The sequence below is a fragment of the Polistes canadensis genome, unplaced genomic scaffold (assembly GCF_001313835.1).
Source record: "Polistes canadensis isolate GaletaPanama2010 unplaced genomic scaffold, ASM131383v1 scaffold_25, whole genome shotgun sequence".
Taxonomy (NCBI): domain Eukaryota; kingdom Metazoa; phylum Arthropoda; class Insecta; order Hymenoptera; family Vespidae; genus Polistes; species Polistes canadensis.
The window spans coordinates 179,847-206,397 of NW_014569572.1; the positions used below are offsets into that span (position 1 = coordinate 179,847).

The window sequence follows — 26,551 nt, forward strand, 5'->3', positions numbered from 1 at the left end:
GTTATCCGGGACTGTCGAGAGAAAACCTTTGGTTAGATTCTCGTTAAAGAACAATAAAGGGCTGCGATTAAAATAATTTACGACCACTCGCGAGTGCCGAACAGGCAGGGGGTAAGAAGGGGATTGGAGGATAGGGATGGGGAAGGGGGAAATGCGTGAAGAAAAGAGCTCGTCGCGTTACGTTCCTTTTTTTAAAGTCTCTTTTCTTTGCCTTCTCTTCTAGGAGGAAGGAAGAAGTCTTTTTTTAAAAAAAAAAAAAACCCTGACTCTCGACTCTCTCAGTCGTTGCTAACTATTATAAAAAGAAGTCCCTTTTTCGTGTACTCTTTCTTCCTTTTATTTTATTTTATTTTATTTTTTTTTTTCACGATGCAGTACTTAGGTACATGAAATGTTCCCGTCGCGCCTTCAAGAAAACGCATGCTCGAGAACGTCCTTTCTTTCTTGAGGTACTCTAACGATCGATAGAACATTTATTAACAAATTCGAACGTCGTTAAACACAATTACAATTTTAAAAAAAGGATTCCTTTAAATTTATCAAAACAATTATCCATTATCCTTTTTCCAAATAAATCTACTATCGGTGATCCGAACGATTATCCTTTCAAATCCGATCGCTTTCAAATTTTCCCCTGTCCCTCAGAAAAAATCTCAAACCAAATAAAAAAAAATAAAGAAATAAAACAAGAAGAAAAAGAAAAAGTAACAATCATCTTAGTCAATTTCGTACGAATAGCGAGTTAATTAATTGCATGCCGGTTTATCCGAACCGAATGATATAAGATATATATACTTAAATACATACGTATACATTTATATATATACGTTAACTTGCGCGCGGCCGAGCAATTAATTAGCCATTTAATTTAGATCCTATCAGAGGGAAGGAGGATGAGGAAGAAAGAAAGAAGGAGGTCGTCGAGTAGAGTTGTTGACCAACTGCACAAGAGAAAAAAAGAGAACATTTCGATCGAGAGTTTTCTTTATCTTTCTACAGGGCTTCGGCAAATCCCCAACCCCTCACGCCACCCCACCCCAAAGAGAGAATCCTCCGAGTGTCCCCTTTCACCCGTTCCCCCAACTTCCTCCTACCCATCCCACTTCTTCACTTTCTCAATCTCTTTCCACCCGTAGAATGTTAATTACCGTTCACCAAGAGAGTCCTTTACAAGCTGAGAGAGAGAAAGAGAGAGAGAGACTTGATCTCCCACCAAGAAGTAAACCTTCCTCTTGCGAAAAAGGTAACGATAGTGGTGGTGTGGCTGGCGCCTTAGTGGCTACTCATTTTTAAGGGACAAGTTTAATTACATTGCCGTCGGCAACCACGCTACCCGGGGTGCTATGTCGAGGAATATCACGAAAGACTCTTCCTAACCGATATATATTACATTTAAAAGGAGGAAATTGCTTCTTACTAAGAGAAATGCGTATAACGCGGAGATCACAAGTTTACCTCCACCGTGAAGATACGGGAGGGGGAGAAGAGGAAACGGGACAAACTGGGGGGTGCTTGGGGAAGAGGGTAACAGAAGGAATGTGTTTCCTTGTTATCTTCTTTTTTTTTTTATTTTCTGAATTCTTCTTTCTCTTACGTATCGAATTGGTCGATGTTATCTCTTTCTCATTGGGTAGGGGAAAAAAAAAATAATAAACTAAAAAATTCACATCGGACGTGAAATTAGTTTGCGAATAAGATGGAGGCCAATTATATCTGAATTTTGTTCTTTTTCTTCAAAATAGATTGCCCCGATCATTCTAATAATACTTTTTTTTTATATACGACTATAACGTGTCAGAGGGATAGGATTCTTTTAAGGGTTTCTAACGTTATCTGCAAATTTACCCGCATCCCGATCGAAATCCTTTTTGATGATCTTATACGGGATCTCGTAAGCTTCGATCCTATACGTGGATTTAACTGTGATCGTTAAGATGGGTAACGTTAAACGTTGCCATTAGTTTTCTTCTTCTTCTTTTTCTATTTATTGTTAGTTTACTTTGGATTATATTCTCTTTGGTATTTCCAACGAAAGATCTCTTACTCGTTTGTTTTATTTCTTCCGAAGTATTTATATATGGGATAGAAAGGAAATTTTTTATATTAAATAAATAAAAATGAATATCATAATTATAAAGTTTTGGATGATTATTTGAAATATTTGTCGTGTGCAATAATTGTCTTGACAAAAATAATGTTCTATTTAAATTATAAAAACAAAAAAAAAATTTAAGATTTTTCTTCTTTTATTGGGAACAAGTAAACGAGCATGCGTAGAAAATAAAAAATACGATATTCGAGGTAAAATAAACCAAACCACGTTCTTACGATATATTACGAGGAGTAATATTTAATTCTATGTGAGGATTCATAAAAAAAACTTGTTACTTTCGGGAATCGAGCTAACCAGTGGTAAGAGAAACCTTGGTATTTCTTTTTTATTTTTTTTTTTTATTTTATGTATTTTGAAGACGAACCATAATTTCGGAGGTCGCATCGTATTCGAGCAAACAACGAAATCGCTCGGAGCATTTCTTTCTTCCTTGAATATTACTCTCCGAGATAATAAGCGAGTATCGTAAACCTCCAACACTTTGTAATTGTTCATATTTTTTTGTTAACTATCTTACTTTGATGGATTGCAACGGTATAAGTTTACCTACTTTTTATTTTTCTTCTTCTTCCTCCTCCTCCTCCTCTTGTTTCTTTTTTGCTTATATTGTTTTAACGTTTTAGAGTAGTTAAATGTTTAGAGAGTCTCGGTCCAGTTTACGATCATTGCATTCACCTGAGAATAAGTATCATTTTATTGCGGAAGATACTCTTCTCATTCTTTCTGTTTCTCTTTTGCTTTAAGTTAATTACGCTGCACTTATATTTATTATAAGAACGCACGAAGGATCATCCATTTCAATTTTTCAAACCAATCACGGTTAATACTTTAAAACATCTATATTATTACACGTATCAAAAATATATAAAACCATTAGCCCAAATAAATAAGAATCAAAAATAAAAAAAAACCAATCCTTAATATAATACTTTAAGAGAAAATCTATTATACAATATATTTAAATTTATTCTTAACACATTTAATTCCTCATTTACTCGATACACCTATCCAACTATAATACTATTCGATTATATTAATTATTATATATATTCCAAATAAAAAGAAGTTTTTCTTTACATTACAATAAAGGAATTGGGCAAGATTTGAGATGCAGTCTGGAATATGTTTCAGTTACTACATATATACATCTTGCGTATACATACTATATATATGAGAAGTTCTTGGCACAGTCCTAGGATGTAGATGGTTGATGCCATTGAGAGAGGAAGAGCCAGTGCTGTTATAACCGCAGACCAAAGGGAAGGAATGTTTAATGAGCCAGACGTCTCACGTGGGAGCGATCGTTTCGTTCTCGTAACGACAAGACGAGCGTAGCAAGGTGCTTCAGTTAGATGGTTCGACCGGAGAAACTCGTAATTTACTTGGGCGGAACTCGATGACTATACAACGACGACTATACGACGACGACTATACGACGACGACTATACGACGACTATACGACGACGAGGACGACGAGGACGACGACAACGACGGGATGCGAAATTTGAATTTAAAGCGAGTCGAATGGTCGACGATCAAGACGAAGTCACGCCGAATTAACCTTCACCGAGTCGAATCTGTAAATCTTACCGTAGATATTACTTATTACACGCATCACGATTATCTCGTTATCTCGTGCCGCGTTAAAAGATTTTTATTTTATTTTTTTTTTTAATTTTTGTTCATTATTATTATTCAATCTTTGAGATTTATCTCGCAAATTTGATTATCGTTCAATTATGAGAGACGAAAAATTTGTTAAATACGATCGTACGTATACGAGGAAAGGGGTTTATTAAAAAATTTTTAAGTTCTTGACCCTTTTAATAGAAACGACAAGTGGGAGAGTTCTATATGGCTAACCCTAAATATTTCAAGTATTTAAATACCATACTCATGAATACTATCTATTATATGAACGAAATACTGCGAACAAATTATTTACTATCTAAATGAAAAATGTATTTGCCTTTTTACGAAGAAATATCACTTTTTGTTTTTTCTTTATTAAAACATTTAATCCAACAAGATATATTTTATAATTCTATACTTGAAATTTCTTCAATTATTATCCATTGAACTCCAAACATTGTGGAATATGCTTGAAATTGTTAGGTAAGAGGGATTAATTAAGAAGGAAGTAGGTAAAGGTAAAGTTTTTCACAAGCTATGCGTAGGGTCGGTTTAACGAAGGGAACAACGTTAAGAGAAGAGAAGAGAAGAGAAGAAAAGAAAATAAAGTGAGAGTAACAGAGTACGAGAAAAAGAAAGAGAGAGAGAAGGAAGTGGTTGTCCAACCCCCTCTCCCTCCCTTTTCCCGTCGTTGAGGGGGTGCTTAAGGTAAAGACTCGCGAATAGAACGAAGTACAAAAGGGAATAGGTCGCAAGAAGCTCGTCGAAGCGTGACGTGCTTCGAAGCAGTAGCCTCGAGGCACGCTCGTGAAATTTCTTCGTCTTTGAGATAGGTTTATATATATATATACATAGTGTATATAGTATATATAGTATAGTATAGTATAATGAACGACGGTTGTGAAGCAATGGAGCGTCGTTGGCTGACCCTCCCTCACATCGAAACCCGATTGCCCGTAATTTACGCGTTGCGTGGAACAAATAGTCCTTTGGTAAGGATAAGGACCAAGAACGAAAATCATCCACGAGAGAGAGAAAGTTGGCTAACGCTCATGGCAAAGAAAATTATCCTGAACAATAATTTCTTCTTTTTCTTTTTTTTTCTCTTTTTCTTACAATTCCTTTATCTCCTTTTTTCTATTTTCCACGCGGGAGCAATTAGGAATTTTTCTTTTTAGTAGTATTTTATCTGTCAGTCGATTGTGTCCTGTAATTTGATTTATTTTATTAAAGAATATTTCTAACATTTAGATAGATATTTATAATTTCTATTAGATTATATTTAATATTAATTAATTTGTGATTATTTATTCTAATTTTATGATCAAAATGCATAATGATGTTTTATTAAAATTACTGTTTAAATGCTGACAGTTTTTGATATTAAATGAATTTATAAATTAATATTATTATATATAATCATCACACAAAATTTTATTTTTATTTAATGTTATTTGTGTTTTCTGTCGAATTTTAAATCATAAATCAAGGATTTCTACTAAATTGAACTTTCTATCGGATCTCTATAAATTTCTACTTTCGATTTCCATGTAATATGCATTCATGCACGGCATCACGTTCGAATGCACGTGCCGGAATGTCTCCCGCAGCTCATTGCGTTATCGCGTCGCCGTAATTAATCGTTTCTGATTATATCATGATAGGAATATACATATGTATGTGTATATGGGTATCTATATACCTAAACACCGTTTAGAAGGCTTGGGACGTTTAATCAAACTTCTCCTTTATATTAGAAAATATGATTCCCTTGAATAATAATAATAAAAACAATAAATTATAAACAGAATAGTAATTAATTGTGATTAGTTATCATTACACGTCAAAATTAAGAAAATAAAAAAAAACATTCAGAATTACTCACATTTTCTTCAATTTTTCTCTTATTTTCTTCAACTTCGAAATTAATTTAAAACAAAAAACCATCCGAAATAAATCAAACGATGCAATACCTTATTATAATTACAATTTGCAAAAATGAATCATTGTAAGATTAATTAATCTCATTCTAATAATTATATTTAATTATACACGGTATGCAAAGTTCAATATATATAGTTAGAAAAAGATAGATAAAATCCAAGTCCGATGACAAAAGGAAATAAAAGGTAAAAATAAAATGGAAGAATCCTTGCCGCAGATTGGGAAGGATTCGAAGTTCGATTTAAGATAGGATTTCGATCTGCTGTGTCGGCGAATTAATCGCGTTATCTACTTATCCGTTTCTCTCGTATCTCAACGACGACGGTAATTGAATTTGTGCCACCGCTCGTGGTGGTCCTTGCTTCCAAGGAAGCAGGAGAATCCCCCTTACCCCCTTTTTCCCCTTTATCCACCCCCTATCTTTCCCTGTTTCTCTCTGTTTCTCTCTCACTATCTTTTTCTATCTTTCTCTTAAGCATAGCCTCGAGTACTTTCAAATCCGGGTACTAGCTACTATTATCGAGACATATCTGTTTAACGTCGACTTCAATGTCTCCTTACATTCGTGGCACGTTTCATCGCTTCATCGAATCCTTGCCGAGGGTTTTAGACTTGCTCAGCCGATTCCAAGATGGTTTCACGTCGAACTTTCTACCCCTGCGAGTAGATTATACTACCTAATTTCCAACTTACGATTAAATAGTGTATCAGTTTATGCTTTTTGCTTCTTTTTTTTCAAATTATAATTTATATCATTGTTATGTAATATATATATATCAATTACTTTTGTATTTAATTATTATAAAAATATTTAAGTGTATATATATATATCCAATAGATATTTATAAAATATTTACAAAGTACATTGGGGAACGCAATATATTTTTTTTAAATCGACACGAATTATCTGACCACATGTATATTATTTATTTAACAATTAATCTTGAACCTGAATTTAAACACTACGATAAAATGAATAAAGAAATCTTTGAATTGATATTTATCTCGAAATATTATCTGTGAATAAAATATTGCATTACTTATTAATTTATTGTCGGTTTAAAGCTTCGAACTCGATTTGGAATTTAGTGAAAAGCTTTATAAATTCGTGGTGAAACGTCGTCTAAACCAGCAGCATCCCTTTCCAAAGGGATGTTTCCAAATCGAGATACTCGGGTCGCGAACGTCGACGCTACGACCACCCCACCATCGGTAACGCTCGTTTGTCTCCACGACTACGGAAACAAAATAATTAGGGGGAGTTGAAAAAGGGGGAAGGGACACCGAGGCGACGGAGGAAGTGTTGCTGGAAAGGATAGGAAAGGATGAAAAGGAAAAGGGACGATTTGGGACTTTGGGAGTCGCGTAATCGTGTAAACTCGACTCGGCAACTTCGTTTAAATGTTGTTCCCAATTATGTTTACGTTAACCGTTTCATCCTCGTTCGCCCGAACGATCATGCCTTGTATTAAATTCGTTTGCTAGAACCACCATCACTACCACCATTCCCCACACCCTCACCCTCTCGAACATTCTCTTTTTGGTATACGATTAATCTTGCAAATTATGTCTTTTCATTTTTCTTTTCAATTTTTATTTCTTTTTAATATACCCTTCATTCTTAAATATTGTGTTATCGTTTGAATTAACTTATTACTTAAAGCAACACTTATTTTTATATGAAAATTGATAATACAATTTTATATCATTTAATATAAATAATATATATATATAAGTATATACCAGAATTGTTTGAGATAAAAGTCGAATACTGTGAGATTAGATGATCCTAGAATCTTAAGTATTGACCCAACTCGACTTGTTCATCTACGAGGAAGCTGATTACTTAACGTTTCATAATCTAACAGACAGCCATCCATTCGCATTCACATTAGTATTAGTTATTTCACGCTTGTATTAATACACGTTTACGAATCTTGTCATTTCTTAATAAACACTTCAATTACCACGTGTAAACGTCTTTTACTAAATACAATTCCGTAACTGCAATTTCTAATTAAATATACATCAAACGTAAATTATGCAAATAAAAATAGTCTCGTTTGTTTTATCGAAGATAAGATTTAAATAAAATTTGATTAATAGCCAGTCATTTTTACTTCCCCGTTAAATAGAATTAATTTTTTCTAATATGTCTACCCCTCTCCTAATATTTTTTATTTTAAACAATAATACGATTTATAAATAGTATACCAGTTGCTAAAAATAGTTTACCTTTTTATTTTTCTCTCTCGTTCGATAGAAGGTTAAAATGTTTTTTATGAAAGAGGATCAAGAATGTGGCACCCTGTGGTGAAAAATTAGAGATAAGCCTTGCGGTGTGTCACCCATCAAAAGAGACTCAAAGAGCCGCTCGTTTCGATGACCGAAGAAAAAAGGCAAGCAACGAGTTGGCTCTTCACGAGAGAGAGAGAGTACCTACCATAAACGGAAGCACGGTTCAACTTCTCTTGCTACTTTTTTCTTTTTTTCTTTTTCTATATTTTTCTTTTCAACAGTATCTTCCCGATTTATCGTTAACAAATCGCGTTATACGATTCAAGACAGCTCCGTGAAAGACCATAACGTACAACCATGATTATCCTCCCTCGAATCAAACCCATTCTAATTTTTATCTAATCTCGATCGTGATTTATTTATTTATTGCATAAATATATTAGAGTAAACCAAAAGTTGTTTTAGATAGTGCAAAGTTTTTTGAAGTCAATAAAATTACTTCATACGACAAGTAAAATATTAATTAAAAACACATGAACTTTTGGTTCATCCTAATAGTTGTATATATGTTTATGTATATTTGTCGACTACAAAAATTGTATCTTTTTTCGTTAACTTTTACGATGATGATGATGATGATGATGGGAGAGAGTATACCTTCGTATTCTCATTGCGAAAAGAAAAATATTGTGGTTCGCGTTTGAAGCGAGAAATAAGCAAATATTATTACAAGGATTATATTTTTCCATAGGCTGCTGCTGCTTATGCCTGAATAAACGTAATAAAATAACAAGAAAAATGCGATCGGTAACTGGTCGTTGGACTGTAACTTTGTTCGTTTATATAATATTTGATTAAATTGTTTGAAATTCTTTGAGAAATAAGAGAGAGAGAGAAAAGGAAGATAAAATATATATCTCATGATAAAACGCTTTAATGGGATTAAACTTGCCCTCCGAGAATATTTTTTTTTTGTTCAACTTTTCTTTGAGGGAACAGGAAATGAGCGAGAAAGAAGGATAGAAGAGAAGAATGGAAAAGTTAAAATTCATTCCGAGAGTTTGCAAAAAGGTTTTTTTGTAGATAAAAAATAAAACATAGAAACGTAGTAAAAATTATGAAAAATAAATATAAAAATAATAAAGAGAGCCCCCCCTCCCTGATATTTCTCTCCATCGATGTCTGGACCCTCGTTGTTAGTCTTTCTTTCTTTTTTTTTTCTTCTTTTACCAAGCCTGGTAATCCCTCCCAGTACTTGGATCCACTTATGCCTTTTTACGGAGGTTTAAATCTTTTATTGAATTACTCTTAGCAATTATCAAAGACGCTTGATCGGTAAGACGGTGAACTCCTTTTTAACACCAATCTCTCTCCGTGAATCTAATTTCTTTGTCCTTCGTCATTTTCCGTCTACGCTCCTTGATTCGTTACTTTAAAACGACCATCCTTCCCCCTTTTTTCGATAAACGAAAACCGACATTGATCTTTATTACCGCAGAATATTTTTCCATTAATTAATAACGGTTGTCTGCCGATAAACCGATTAATCGATCATAAAATTATGTATGTGTGTGTGTGTGTGCTTTTTGTTATTTATTCATTTTAAAGGATCAATAATTTAGAAAAATTTCACTTCAACAATTAATATTTTTTCAAGTTAACGTTTCGTTTTGTTTCTAAATAAAAAGTTGGATACATTGAATAACACATATAGGCATGATAATCAATTTGGCGAGTCACAGTCTTTATGGTGATTCCTAACTGAAGCGACGTTTAAAATTAATGTCGCGTAACGGGGTTTCAGGTCGTTTTAAAACGCGATGTCCGTCGATGGACGTTCGCGAATTACCTTTTACGACTATTGGATCGTATACATAGGAAAATGGAAGCATCGAGATTAAAGATGAGAATCTCCCTCGATCAGCCTGCAAAACTACGATTATTGTCCGCCATCGTCGTTGGCGTTCATTCAAACGACTCGCTTATTTATTTCTACGAAAAATATCTTGTTGTTCTTTAAACGGATCTCTTGTGGTTTCCTCTTTTATCAAAATTATTTACAACATATCAAACACCGATATCCTGCACAAAATTGTCTTTTCCATTTACTTGATAGTTTTTTTATTTTATTAAAAATTATTTAAAATATTGTGGATTTTTTTTCTCTTCTTTTTTTTAAATAAATTCGACCATTATTAAAATATAATATAATATAATAGGAGGGTGGTTTTTCAAAAATTCTCAAAGTGCAATTCATAAAGTGGGAATTACACGTACACTCTGGGGGATTATTCTCGGTGAGAGAGAAAAAGGAAAATGAAAAAGGGAAAGGAGGGGGTGGGGGAGGGAGGAGGAAAAAAAAATTACGGTGAGAGTTTGAAGTAGATTAAGGCTGCGCACGAGTCAGCAATGGCGTCGTTCGGATATATCAGTAATCAGGCTAAACGACGTGCGTGCACGCGGTCGATCCACCCCTTGCGCTTTTCACGTCGGATGCTGGATCGTTTTGATTGACAGGAACAAATACTCGAATCAACGGAGACGCTCTGTCATCGTCGAGACCGTTCTGTGCCGCTTTGTATTAAACTTACACACGCGAGTCTTTCATTTGAGGGAAAAAAACATATATATATATATATGTATATCTGAATATTCTGATGATTTTAACTTTATTGTTACAAAGAGAGCTCAAAAGCATTTTTATCTTCGATAAGAATCTTTAACGTTGATGGTTAAGTCGAGAACAATTTTTTATTCGTATATTATAGTAATTGAATGAGTGCCTTGAATAAGGGCTTAACGTTACGTACTGCAAACTTCAAAGAAGAACCCTCCCCCCAAAAAGAAAAAGAAAAAAAAGTCCCGACGAGTGAAATCATTGCTAATTCAACAAAGACCTTTCCTTCGGTCATGCGAAAATGAAAAAACCATGGTAAATATATTTCCTATCGGTACACTTACATCCCATCAAATTTTCTTTCTGTAAAATATTAGCTTCGATAAAATATATTTTATATTTTGTTCCTTTCGGACAACCTATTTAATCGTTAAACGAATTTCAATATCTTTTAAATACTTTAGAAAAAGAAAAGAAAAAAGATTTTGTATTAATTTTACAAAGTATATTCAGCAACGAAATAATATTTAATAATTTCTCACTGTTCTTCTCGATTGATATAAAATTATCTAATTTCTAGAACTACACGTACAATTTTTCATACCCAAGCTCAACATTTATAAATCTTTTCAACAGTTTGACTATTAAAAAATATACTCACGTATATAATATAACGATACGTAATTATTATTACTTTCAATTTCTCGCGCAGATAGTAATCCGAAATTGCGTAGACGAGATGAAAATAGAAAGAAAAATAGAAATAGCGAATGGAAACAGGTAAAGTGTTCCCAGTGGAATCAGCAAACGAAATGCTCTTCTTGTCCAACCATCTGCCGCGTTACGAGGATAAAGCGAAAAGAAGAAGAGCAGAACGGAATCCAGGATGGTCCCAAAGTGATCTCTATCGTTCTTCCTTTCCTATATTCCTAGCTCGTCCCTATATACATGATCCTAGTAGCTCCTCCTGTCCTGTTTAGGTTAGACGACCGAGGAAGCGAGTGAATGAACGAAACAACCAAGGGCTACACGGGGTTAAGGGCAACCGGCCGAAACAGCGAGCTTCAACGAAACACACAGCGACCTCAGTATTGGCGAATCACAATAGAGAGACCACCCTGTTGTTGTGCATTCGCTAACAATGGAGTTCGAGCACCGTCCTGGTAATACTTTGATCCCAACGAAGGGAGCCAGACAGGACCACCGGTCTTTCCCTCCCAATTATAGCCCTCTCCTACGATCGATCCTTTTCCCTATCTACCTTATGCAAACACCAAACTGACAAATTTATAAATTATACGTTCATTCAATTGTTTACTTTTAAATAAACATCATCTAACTATATTATTTTCATCGATTTTTCAGTTTATTTTTTTTTTTTTTTTTTTTTTTTTTATAAGAAAATTACTCATTTGAATGTATCTAGTTAAAGAATCAATACGACAAAGTATTAATAAAAAGTATATTCTTCTCATTCTATCGATGTATTTGAAAATATCAGAATGTCGTTCAAGTAAAAATATTTCTATACATGCATGCATACATATATATAAAAGAAAGTTAAAATATTACCTTTCTTTTTTAAAACAAAATATCTGTATCATTTCCAATCGTTTTTATTTGTAAGAACAAAAAAGTGAATGCATTGATATCTCTGACAACAAGGTCACAGACCCATTCTTTCATTCTTTCCCTCGTGATTGTCTCCTTTTTTTGTTGTTGTTACCTTCTTTCTCCTTGGGTAATTTTTTTTTTCTTTTTCTCCCTTGACTCATCCCTCACCCGATAGGTCTGTCAAGTCGACTGATGAGAGCACAAAGGCAGCACGAATTCAACGTTGACGAGACTCGACGATTCGTGCTCCTCCTACTTGATTCTAACCACTCTCCTCTCCTTCCTTCTCTGCTCTACTCAATGTGAATTTCGTCCTTTGACATTTTCTTTTTTTCTTCCTTTGTTATCCTCTTTCTCGCACTTTCAAAACTATCTTTCTAATCGTTTCGATCCCTACAGTAGCTACGATTAAATCAGATATCAAATATTCCGGGACCGCAGTTCGGACTTTTATTCGCTCATCGATCACCGTCACAACCAACTTCCATTCTTCAGATAAGCTCTTAACAGATCGTTCAAAGGATCCTCGTAATTCGTTCCTACCAACGACAAGAGATCGATACAAATCTCGTTCACGTTCTCTACGTGATTTTCTTCGTGAGAAATTGCTATGAATATATATATACACGTGTTCGTAGATTATGATTGGGTATATGTCTATTAATCTTATTATAAATCTACAAATATTACTCTATCCCTCTCTGACACCTATATGTCTACGGTTTAAAGTTTTTTATATATTATATTATAATATATAATATTAAAATTCGACCTATATGACAAAATGTTTAATGAAGTAAGAAACAAATTGAATAATATTTCTTGCCGTTTAGAAAAAAAGAAACTTTCCTCGTAAAAAAGTTAACGATGCTCTAAAAGAAGTAACAAAAATTTTTCTTATGCATTTTTATTGTATTATTGATTAAAAAGAAATTAAAAAAAAAGGGCTACTTGAAAAATTAATGAGAAATTGTCAGCACTATTAATGACCGAGAGTTTATAAAAAAAAAAAAAAAAAAAAAAAAAGAAAAAAAAACACAGGCGGTTTAACGATGAAGAATCACGTTAGAAGTCTGGTACGTTAACGCGTATCTTTATTAATCATGAAACTTGCTAAGCTGAGAAAGTATTGGGAACGTGATGGATCACCTCGTACTTCGAGAAATATGAAATTATTGCATCCCTGCAGATCTTGTCAAAGCCAATGACAACCGAGTGACCTCGAACGGAACCACGACAGCTTGACTAATGTTGTTATACCGACCCCTTGCGATCTAACGAAATGGAATATCGCGACGCGATGAGTCGACTCGAATTTATTTTTCCATTACATTGATGTAGGTATTTATACGTCGATAATACGTCACACCTTGTAAATAAATCATAAATATCATCCTACCAGTTTCATTTCTTATCCTAGAAAAGATCCTTAACGATCCTCCTATTTTATGTTTTTTTTTTATCATTTTAACGCAATCTTACAGTAACAGTATATAAATTAAATATTTAATACTTTTTAAAAATGAAAATCAAGTACTCGATGAAAAATATATTCTCCCCGTCCAATTGTATTACCCATTCAGATACATTTTGTATAAGAATGGTAAATAGATAAGTATATTTAATGTGTTTGAGAAATGTGTTGTATAAATCAAAGCTAGGCAAGTAACAATGAATGATTGCAAGCTAGAAAGTGCTTACAAGTTGCTCATTACTGAACACAGAACACAATACATTGAACTAAATAGTTCGTTGTCATGCATCAAGACAAAGGCACAGCTGATGCTTGTAGGAAAAGATGAGATAACGTTAAGATGTACTAATACTAATGGAAATGACGAAATTATTTAGATTAACCGAAATAAGAAATATTATTTAGAATTGTCTTATTACAAAATGAACTATTTTAATATAACTTTTAGTAAATAGCATTTGCGTTGTATATTAAAACAAGCGAAGGCAAGCCAACTTGAACACAAAGATATCTTATTCTCCGAATAGCCCGGAGCTTTCATTGTTTTCCTATCCCGTCGGTGAATGTTAATTTAAGTTATATTCGCGTGAAATACGAGAGAAACTAAGAGATCTCTCAATCATAATGAAATACGAAACGTACCAGGTCGAAAAGTTTAATTAATATTCTACCTATTATTCGAAACCTGAAACATATTTTAGGAGACACATTTAATACGAATTTTTACTCAAAATTATCGATATTCACGAATTGAATAATAGAGTGAATACGAAATATAAAAATGTCTTTTAAAAAGATTTGTTAATAAATTTTGTAGACAAATTAAAATACAACGTCGAAGAAATATGATATGAAATACGATAACGAAATTAAAAAAAAAGGATAAATGAAACTTATTAAACAAAGTAAAGTAATTAAATATTCTAACGTACAATTTTCTCGAATTATTATTTTTAATTGAGATGAAATATTATACCAACGTTACCGCAGGAATAACTAGAACGTATTAAATTAATTAACAAATTTAAAGAAAAAATATATATATATTTAACTCAACGAAATAAAGTAATTACACGTCCTAATGTACAAAGTTGCCTAATGATTAATTTTAATTGAGATGGAATATACAATACTAAAAATTCCACAGAAATAAATATTACTCGTAATAAAAAAAAAATGAACAAACAAAAATAAAATACTATTTAACAAAATAAAATACTTATTATATAAATCCTAAAAATGTGTATAAGATTCCATCAAAATTATTATTTTAATTTTAAAATAAACTCATATTACGTATCTCGGTTGTGTGTGTGTGTCTTGAACCCAAAATACGTAACAATAAAGTATTATCATCACTTTGTTTGATTTTCTTTTATCTGAAAATACAAGTGCAAGCAATTCGAAGTAAAACGTCAATTACGAATCGACGATTCGTGTAATTGCTGGCTTCGTGAGAGAGTTTCTAGATCGTCGTTATCCTTCGGTGATCTTTGTGGGAGGTTTCACCGAATGGAATATCGTAATTCGAGGAGAAACGAGAAAGAAAGAGAAAGAGAAAGAGAGTGAACCAGAACGGTTTCGTAATATGACGATACACCACAGGAAACGGAAAGGATACACTTACTTACCTTTCCTCGTAACATGAGAACGAACTTCTGTACGAAGATTCGCCGATTCGACGAATTTTCTTCCCTAAGAAAATTCGATTTTTTTTTGTCTTCTTCTCCATTGAATTCTTTCCAATTTTGCCGACTTTTCGTTTCTTATTTTTCGAGATCACGTGGCATATCGTATTTAACTATCTGCTACGTCGTGCAACTTTTTAACTTATCAATTTCGTAAACGTTACCTATCTTTTGTTTATTATTTTTTCTTCCACAAAATTCATTTCGTATTCTAATAGAAGTCTAACGATTCTTTCTTCTTTGTTTTTATCTTTTTTTTTTACAATTAATTCTCTTAATAGTAATACTATACTCATGAAAATTAAATATAATTTATATCTAAATATTTTTAAAGGATTCTGATTTTTTTGGTTACTACTAATTATTATATTTTTATGTGAAATTGATAAATATCTATTTGAATTTGACTGAAATAGCGTAGAAAAATCACGGAATGATTAAATGTAGGTATTGTTTTACACTTCCTACAAGGGACAAAGAAACCATCGTCATCGTCTGTCGATCATCGTGGGAGGACACGTTTGTGAAGAGTATCGTAATTCGATAAGGGGACATGGGAGAGCGAACAAATTCCTTTGAGCGTAAGAAACGAAAAGGAAGGGAAGGGAAAGGAAGGGAAGGGAAAGGAAGGGAATGTATTCCTACTTATCCTCCCATCTCAACGACAGTTCCAATCGTGAATCACAAAATACAGCAAATTGATACGTTTTCATGTAACAGATCACATTTAATCTGGGTCGGTTAACTTATCTCGAATTTCACTTTTAAAAAACATCTACTATCCCATTCGATCATATTTTATGTATTCTATATTTTATTATGATTAATTTTAAATAGGTGAATGTTCTTTTTATACACATTTTGAATTTAAGATATTTAATAAAAAAAGAAAAGAAATATATCGATCTGATAAATACAATAATACAATCTATAAAAATCAATATCGAAAATAATTTAAACTTAACTAGGGTTAATTAATCGTATAATTGAAATAATAATTCGCATAATTGGGAAACGAATGCCTGAAGAAAGTCGATAAGATTGTAAGAAAAAAAAAAAAAGAAAAAGAATAATCGAACTTGAAAACATACGAAATTCAGTTTCCGATTGTAAATGGCATTTCTATCATGTGGAAAATCAATGATTGGTAAGCCGATAGACAGAGAGAGAGAGAGAGAGAGAGAGAAAAAATAGAGAGTCTTTGGACTATTAGAGGTAACTTTCATTGGAGAGAAGGTTGACGAACCCTCGTTAAACGACCGATTCATCATTTCTCGAAGAGTCTTTAAGGGCGATTAGGCAGCACGTTGACGAGGAAAAAGGGTCAACGAGCTTCCACGAGACTGAAACGGACGAACCATCTCGTTTCGAGACATTGCCGTTTCGACCCTTCATCGACTGAGTCCAATCCCTTCGCTCTCACCAAGATCCTATTTTTTTTCTTCTCCTTTCTTTCATTCTTTTTCCTTTCCTTTTTTGTAATTTTTTTCTTCTTCACTTTCAAATAGGATAGAGAGTTAAGATTAAAAGAAGACGAGACACGTGTCGTGATCTTTTTTCTTTTCACGCTATTTTTTATATATCTGATATATTTGTCTTAAGAATGATGAATCATCAACGTTGCAAATAATTTATCAATTATGTCAATTGACGAGCTATTGCATCGAAATGGAACAAAATTAACCAAGTTGTACACCAAGTGTATATAATTAAATGAATTGCAAATTTTTCATTTTTTATATTTATTTGTTAACTCTTTTTGCACAAGAGACCTTTTTTCAAATGATATCACACACGATTTAACGTGTCAAACTTATGTATTTTAACATTTTATATATCTTTATACTTCAAAGAGAAATAACGAAATAAAATCTTATATTTCAATATTCCTGTAAATTCAAAATGGTATGTAGCACCTGTAAGGGTTTGCGTCTCGATGACAGCACCCCCCCCAATGTCCCCCTCCTGTCTCTTCGCTTTCTATTAGCTACCCTTCGAGCTGTTCCACCCTTTCTCGCGATCCTCATCCTTCTTTGCGTCTTCCCGAAGAAGCCTGAGAAGCCACGACATAGCCCGAATCTCCTCCCCCTTTTAGACCGGAATACGTCCCACCCTTTCCCTTATCCGTCCCTCATTGTTCTTCCTCTTTCACCGTGAAGACTGGCACCATCTTAAAGGTGAACACCACTTTCTTATACAGTCACGTTTACACGAATCCTACTCGTATCACCAAATTTACCTCGAAATCTTTGATCTTTTTCAAAAGATATCTGATTTTTGGCAAGTACTCGACAAAAAGGTGACACTTACTTTCTATTATTTTTAATAGGAAAAATATATTCCGAAATTTGACCGTTGTCCAATAAGATAGAACAATCGAATCAATAGATTGGATGGGAAGGATGAAGGAAGAAAAAAAGAATAAAAAAAAAATGAGGAAAAAAGAAAGAAATGAAATGAAAAGGAAAGGAAAGAAAAGAAACAAGTACAGCCACGTGGAAATGGAATTCGATGCGATAACGCGTCGAGGGGAACGTAAATTAAAATGTCTCTGCCGTGGGAGCGTATCGGAGGGAGAGAAGGTTTTTGCCCTAATCTTTAGTTCCTTCGTTCCTCCTTCGAGTCCTTCGCACTCCTTTCTCTTCCTTTCGAATAAAATCGATTCTCTTGGGAACGCTTCTCGAATACTTTCCTTGCTTTCGCGACTTCTTTTACCAAAGCACGAGAGACCTTGCCAAAAAAACGGGATTCCTGTCTCTGCGACATTTTTTCTTTTTTCCATTTCCAACAATCGATTCAAATCAAAATACTACTAACCATTTCTTTTATCTATTGTATCTATCTTTTTCTCTTCGAATTTGGCTTCGCGTATTTGTACTCGTTTACGTTTTTCTTTCTAATTGCTAATTCTAATATTTTGTTTAATTACTTTTGTTTTTTCTTTACTAAGTGTAATTTAAAATATTAGTACTCGTTGTTAAATAATATCGATATTTCATTCATATTTCATATTCATTTCTTATTACATAAAATAATTTTGTTTGTAATAAGAAAAATATCGCATAATTATCATATTGCAATTTGTATAATAATATACAACTATATTTTTGTTAATTACTTAAAACAGATAATATTATCACGTTGACTATCAAAATAACATTTTCCATTATTACAATAATCTCAAATATTTCTATAAAATAATATATCAAAAAAAGCTGTAACAATCAGTAATATTTATAAAACTGTTCACAAATATAAAAGTCATTCGAAATCATTCCATTACAATTTTTAAAATGATCGACAAAACGCAAGTACATATCATACCCCCAATATTTTATATTTCAACAGAGACCATTCCTGTTCTTCCTCTTTATCTCTGTCTTCTGTTCATATCATCTATCTCTATCCTTACCACTGTCTCGGGTTATCTTTCTACCTGTTTCTATCTAAATCTTTTTCTATTTTTCTTATTCCATTGGGATACCATTATCGTATTTGCCGAGCAGTAGTACTAGTAATAGTAGTAGTATGTCTCTTGCCATGTCCACTGTCGTCGTTAATAATTTCGAAAAGGAAAACTCTTTCGGAATAAGAATGTCCCTCAATGGAATAAAATACATATCGTTTTACCTTTAACCATGTCTGCTACTCGTGGTCCTCCCTCCTCCCTCCCCTATTTTCCCCCTTTTAAATATACCACCATCTAAAAGCCAGACGGAAAAGTTGAAATTGATTTTGCAAAACCGCAAGCCGCCTTATGCAAATGAGAGTAGAAGGATAGAAGAGAAAAAGAAGTAGGGGAAGGATGACAGGGGGGCAGGGGGAGGAAGGGGAGAGAAAGGAAGGAAGGAAGAAAGGAAGGAAGAAAGGAAGGAAGGAAGGATGGACGAAAGTCGACTCTTCGAACCTTCCAACCTACCTCTAACCCACCCTCGAACCTTCCTCACAAACCCCCAACCCGTTTTCATGGTCTCTTTCGCGAAGAGTACTGAATTATGAGCGTGATTTCCGGTTAGATGGACCTTCCGGCCTGGCACGAGTCCAATGCCCGGTGAAAGTCCACGGATAAATCAGACGCCTTTTTCGATGTGAGTACAGTGAATCTGTGTGTGTGAGAGAGAGAAGCGTTAGTTTATTGCTATGTAAATCATTTCATCTTCGTACGGGTTATCAAAAGATTTCCAACGAACGATGGGCTAGATAGTTGAATAGGAAAAATTGTTTTTCTACGTCCTTGGGAAAAAAGTGAGAGAAAGGGAGAAAATAACAAGGAAGAAAGAAAAAAATAAACAAATGGAATTACATTCGCGTGAGTGTTTCTATCACGGTCGTAGCATCAATCGTTACAGAGATATCATGTACAGACATCATGCGTGCCAAGTACGAGGGGTGCGTTACATGACGTTGTATTAGCATAAAACCCAAGCACACAGGCTTTTATGGTACTAAACATAGGGTTGGAAAACATCGATGATAGAAAATTCTGTTCGGATTTGTATTCGATATGAGTAATTATAACAATTATAATATTTGCTTTTTCCTTTTTTTGTTGTTGTCAAGTATTCTTAAAAAAGAATAATTTATCTATAAAGTTTAATATAAATCAAGGTAAATCTGCATAAATAAATGAAAAGAAGAATAATATTTAAAAAAAATCGTATCGCGATGTGTAACGTGACGTATCGTTGTGTCGTGATTACGCATAAATGTAAATCGTAAACGAGATCAATATGAAGGAAAAAGCCTGAGAAATGTTTCGATACTGTGTGTCGGGTAAAAGTACGATAAGGTTGAAAGCGAGTTCGTGTTATGGCGAAGGGTTCTAGGGATGACGTTAACGAGGATCAAAGTTAAACCAATGGAAAGTAGCGGCAAAGAGGATTTCATCAGGAGAGAGAGATGCGAGTAGTAATAAGAATTTAAGTAGTACCAGGTAAATCCGCAAAAGCAATACTCACCTACCTCTTTTTTTTACTATTATTATTATTATTATTTGCTACCTGGTTCGTTAATTAAACTAATTAGCCAATTTTATCAATTCTGAAGCAGCTTACTCATAAATTGTATAATTAAAGCTACGCGTAAGTACTTGCATGTTTCTCTCTTTCCAAGGCTTAAACTTAATATTGTTAAAGCTGCTAATACGCGTGAAAGCTTTTTTCCGAATATTAACAGGAAGAAAAACGAAAGCTTTATTTTTGATCTTTGCCGAGAAAATGAGGAAAAGTTTTTAACGGTAAACAAAGTTTGGCCGAAGGGGGATGTGCCGCGATCGAAGCATTAATTTTATTTTTATTATTATTCTTATTTGTATTTTTATTTTTATTTGTATATTTCTTTCACGACGAAGCGGGGCTTCTCGTGCCCAAACGGAAAGGAAAAAAAGTGAGAGAAAGAGAATGTTGAAACGATTTTCGAGGGTAAACGAAGATGAATAGCCGGGAAATTGGCGAAAAGAGGGAAAGAAAGTATCATGCGAGCCAAACTGGAGGGTTCTCTCTATTGCACGCGTGTATATACGTATATATACACACGTGTGTGGTAAATAATTTCAATATTTTTCGATTTGTCTAATTTTTCATTTTCCTTTATACATTAATGTCCAATTACTTATCTTACATATTATTAATATTTCCCTAATTGTACCCAAAAAAAAAAGAAAAAAGGAAATATCTTTCATTTTCTTCCGAAAATAATTTCTCAAATGAAATATCTTATTAATCATATATTTAATAATAAATAATATAAATTCATTGTGAAATAATACAAAGTGAAAAGTAACGAGAGTTAATTAATTAATTATATATATAATAAATCATAATAATCCCCTTGTCGCCGTTTGAATTATTTATAATGATTCCACGCTCGAATGAATAATCGTTTTAATTAAAAAAGGATGACGCCTGAATCGAGTTAATTGTCGAAGCCAATTCATTCAAACCCAACGTGTAGTGGAGAGAAAGACCCACCCTCCCCCGTACACCATTCTCGTGTCTTTGAATCCTCCCTCTTTGGAAAATGGCCGTTTGCAATTTAACGGAATCTCTGCATATAGAGTGGGCTCATCGTGGCAGGTCCGTACTTTAAATGACGTCCCGCGAGTCTCCGTACTAATTCTATGGGTCCTTCCAATGGATAGTATATACATACATACATAATACATATATACATATGTATATAAAGTATATAAGCCCAACCCAACATCGCCCTTGCCGTCCACATGGAAGGGTGCAAGCCAAGTGCTGGTTACACAGCAGCAGCTGCTTGTTATAATTGTACAAGCCTCACGAACGATAGGAGGAACTAACTTGCATAAAAAGAATACTTCGTCAAGGTATACCAATTTTTTCTTTTCCCTATTTCTTATTTTTCATCAAAAATATTATTCTCTTTATTTTAAAGGACAAATCTAAAAACAATTTAGAATCTACGTTTGGTTATTATCGTTGTTATCGATAATGGCAACAAAGCCAGTAGACAAACAATAGAAAACGAAAGGTGGGATGCACGAAAAGGGGTAAACTACGTGACCTGGCATATGAAAGGGTTCTTCTTGAATCTTAACCCTTTTGGTTAATACCTATGACCGTAATATATACGTGTTATACTACGTGTCGGATATAATAGGGATAATAATTAATTATTATATATATTTAATTACGCGAATATATTCAAATTTATACGAATATAGAATTTTATTTTGTTTTTAATGTAAAAATGATACGAATAGTATAGGGAAATACAGCAATCGGAAAAGAATCGATACCGACGACGAAGATGACTACAGACGAAGGTCTGTTTCGTGTTAGAAAGCCAAGAGCAAAGTCACTTTCTAACTTTCGGCAGGATATTCGAGACGTAATTCCTGTTGGCGTAGTTTTAAGCTGCCTTAGCCAGAGCTTAAACTTTAAGAAGAGATCGTACTCTATACGTACGTCGGAGATTACGAAAGTGCTACTACGAAATTTGGATTTCCACAAATTTACCACCAAACATACAATTTATATGTTCCTTTTTCTTATTTTAACATGTGAATAAATATAGATTTTAATAAATAAAAAAAAAACTATTCGTCTATGTTTTAGAGTACATAAGTCGTTTACTAACATTTATTTAAGAAAATGTTCTCCTTAAAAATTATCGACTAACATTTATGCTGAACTGAATGAATCATTATTATTCGTCAAACAAATTTTGTTTGAAATATTTAACAGTATACCCTCCCTCTCTCTCTCTCTCCATCTCACTCTTCTTATCGCTATTTTATTCACACAAAAAAAAAAAAAAAGAAAAAAGATCGACCTTATATTTTTACTCGACACTTTCATCCTATCTCTGATCCCTCTCTTATAATTTTTTTTTTTTTTTTAATTCGTTTCACTTACGTTACACTTACGTCACACTCTCCGTTAAATCTCGTGCGTCGATTTACCCCCTCGCTATAAAGAAGTTTCACTTCAAAAGGTAAGAGTGATAGAGTAAAAGAAAAAGAAACAGAGAGAGAGATAGAAAACTTTTATATTCACGGACGATGCTCATCCCGGAAACGCTTTTAATGAAGTTTTATCTCGCGTCCATTACGAGTAAATACCTATGCGAAAGGCTGAATTGGGCTGGCCGTTAAAGTCAGAAGCGGGGGGAGGGGGATGAGGGGGACGGTCGATCGTAACGGTAACGTTAACTCCTTAAGTGCTTTCCCGCTTCGACGTGGAGAGAAAAGACAGCAGCAGCAGCAGCAGACACAAAAGTTACGCTATCGTGTTCACGAAACCGACGTTAATGTTTCAGGAGAGCCTCGAGGAGCGAGTTCACGAATTGGAACGAGCACTGCAAGCGGAACGTCTCGTCTCTCAACGAGATCGTGCTACGATCACCAAACTTCAACGACAAATTAACAAGGTAAAAACATTTTTTTTCCTATAAGCTTAACCCTTCGAATGGTAATTTTCTTTTTCTCTATCTTACCATTCTTTTTCACTGCAAAGATAAAAATAAGTATATTATATCCCGTTGAATAAATGACTTTTATTTTATAAATGAAACATAACGGGGGAACAAATGAAAATGGACAATCGACAAATCGATTATGTTAATAAATAAAAAAACACTTGGCAAATCCGTAACTAATCTGGATTTCCTCGAGAGCTACTTAAACGACAACGGCATTTGAAAAGGGCAATGGTTTCTCTACTTAAGTGAAAGAGAAAGGAGGAAAATGATGTGCGGGGGAGGTCTGTTTCTGACGTCTATCCGGCCCTTTTCCAACGAGAGCCCTCTCTTCCTTTCGTTTACCAAATCTATATGATATAAAGTATCATGACAAAAACAAGGATTCCCAAGCAGACTAGTAAAGTATAGAGTACTCGGCATTCAATTTTCGGTGTTTTTTGTTTTATTATTTTTTTCAGATTCACATAATCTTCATTCCTGATTAATATATTCTTGGCAACGAGTAAAAAAGTAAATACTATTATTCTAATAAAAATAAAGGAACCGTCTCTTCTTATCTCATACAAGTCAACAAGGATTTCATTTTATTCTCTTTTTTTTTTATTATACCTATAAAATAAAAAAAGAAGCTTTACTTTTTCTTAACTTTAATAGGTATAATAAATAATACTGCCGCTATTACGATTCTCCCGTTTCTGCATAAATAAATGCAATTAATTCTTCTCGGTGAGAAATATTTTCAACCGTAAAAAGAAAAAAAAAAAGAACATTATAAAATATGATTCGCAACGATTAATTTTGATCACAAAAATTGATCAGGATCGATGAATAATTGATAATTAGAATGATAAATTAGATACATTTTCGAACGTATTTGTCGCGTTGACTTTAAGTTCATCTCGCATTTAAGGGATGAAACGTCTTTTAGGCGATAGGGTAAGAGAGAAAAGATGGATAGACGAAGAATAAGGGGATGGTATAGTAAGGGGGGAATAAAATCGTGGGCGCGTTAAGTCGAAAGGAGATACCTATATATATATATTCATATAATGCAAAGGCAGACATTGCGCGGGGTTCACTTTCAATAAAGACTCGTCTGTAGCCTTGAGCGAGAGGGTGAGAAAAGAACGCCGAGAAAAAGAGAGAGAGAGAGGATATCAATTCGTCGCGATGACGACGATTACTATCCTTCGAAGTTTCCTTACAAACGTACCTTTCGCATTTCAAATGAATTCTTACCATCAAACACTAGTTTCGAATAACCCAACCCCATTTTGTTCTAATCAAAACTAAACTTTTGTAATTTTCGAATTGGTTAATAAAAAGAATTCTTTCAGAATTTTACGTATGAAAAAGGAAAATATTATTTGGAATCGTGTTAGATTTGCGTTACGTTAAACCTCGACTCTATAGTGTTACTTATATATACGTAAAATATTAAATATTTTGTATGTGTAATTAATTAAAAAAAAAAAATAATAAAAATAATAGTAATAAAAAAGAAAATCCTCTGTAGTATTATTTATTTAAATGCAAAGCTATACCCAAGCAACCACCTATTACTAATATCACTAATTGTCCAAGTGAATAGATTTGTTTTGAATGAAATTTCTAATAGAGACAAATGTATTATATAATATTTGCTATAATAATAAATAATACATTTTTTGATAAGAAATATTTTGATTTGAAAGATATCTCATCAGAGTTAGGGGAACCCTCTCTACGATGTAGTAATCGTTAGATTGGCTTCTCTTGTGTTCTCATTCAACGATAAACACGCTTCGCCGTCTATTAGTCGTACTCGAATTACGGTCAAACAGATACCGCCTCGGGTGGTGCTCATAGTAGTTTTGCGATCAAAGGACGCGTCGATTCGAGCTTTGCCGCGAGAGCAATCTTCACGTACGACTGGAGCTTAAAATTCACCATCGCCACCCTCCCTCCTCCCACCATTCGCACAAATTCTCCTCTTGCACTTTGAAAGCGAATGTCGAACGATGGATACTAACATGCTTTCTGCAATTAATCGGAAACGATATCGACCAAATAATTTTCTTTATCCAAAGGGGTGGGGTGGGAGGAACGAAGGGTGGAGGGTGTTTCTTCAATCAAACTCAATGGAAAAAATTGTATAAGATTAAAAGTGTATCGTACATCATCTTTTCAAAGTTTTATTCGATTGGAAATCATTTTTCAACTTTGAAGAATATTATATTTTATCAATTGTGACACCTTTTGTGTGTCTTCTTATTAGATTTGTAAAATTAAATGGTCGCTTATTGTTGTTACAATTAAAATGACACGGAAAAAATTGTATATTACTTCGGTGAATGCTGTGTTCTTAATTTTAAGTGTTTACTTTATCCAACACGAGCCAGTTCTTTTAAACGAGTCCCTAGAGAATAATCCGATGCTGTCAGGCTAGTCACGTTATTGTTAACCATGTTGAATTAACATTTCAATTATTTCTGACTGAAACTAATTAGGTTTCTCGCTTCTAAGGTATGTTTTAGTTATTCTCTCGCGATGATAAGAATGCCGTGTACTTTACCATTATATAAATCAGTCTATTAATAAACTTGACGGTGTAAAAATATACAAATACGAAAATGTATCAATAATATATTTATAATAATTTATTAAAGTATTAATTGAGTATTCGTATATCATTCAAACGAATTCTCTGTCTCGATTTACATTTAATTTCGATTCATATCAAAACCTAATAATAATTTATTTCTATTAAATTTATGCATACATCTCAGAAATAAAAAATAAAATGTTTAGTTAAATAGAATAATCGTATGCGTATGTTTGTTTGTTTTTTTAAATTAGCGTATTACTTCTAAGAACGCATAAATTATAAAATAATATTTTTTGAAGGGAAAAAAAAGGGAGTTAGTTTCGTACGCTCGATGTCACCCTCTCATTTTTCATTAGACACGCGTAGTAAATGATCGATACCAAAAGGGGATCGGAGGGTAAAGGAGGATTGGAACGTCCGCGACGTCTCGGCGCCGTTTGAATCTTACCTTCTTCCCCTATTTCCTTATTTCTCCCTCTACCATTCTGCTCTATCCTTCATCCCCGGCGCCTTTCAAATTTACTTCTTTTCCGACGCACCCAAGCCCTATAAGGATTTTCGATCTAAGTATCCTATCTCGGATTTGCAAGTTCCTAGATAATAAATACATCGAGTCCTACCTTTACGAATCTTATTTCTTCTTATTTCATTTATTCAAACAACAATTTCAATATAATAACGATGATAAATAATT

General features: G+C 33.6%; 1 protein-coding gene across 6 annotated transcripts in view; it reads left to right on the plus strand.

Annotated features, from left to right (window-relative positions):
- Positions 1-26,551, plus strand: part of LOC106783761 — a 130,020-nt gene that overhangs the window by 76,490 nt on the left and 26,979 nt on the right. For all 6 annotated transcript variants that reach the window (XM_014742580.1, XM_014742579.1, XM_014742583.1 and 3 more), the window contains exon 5: positions 23,109-23,219. In XM_014742580.1, coding sequence (XP_014598066.1) covers positions 23,109-23,219 — 111 coding nt within the window. The remainder of the gene's footprint in view (positions 1-23,108; positions 23,220-26,551) is intronic.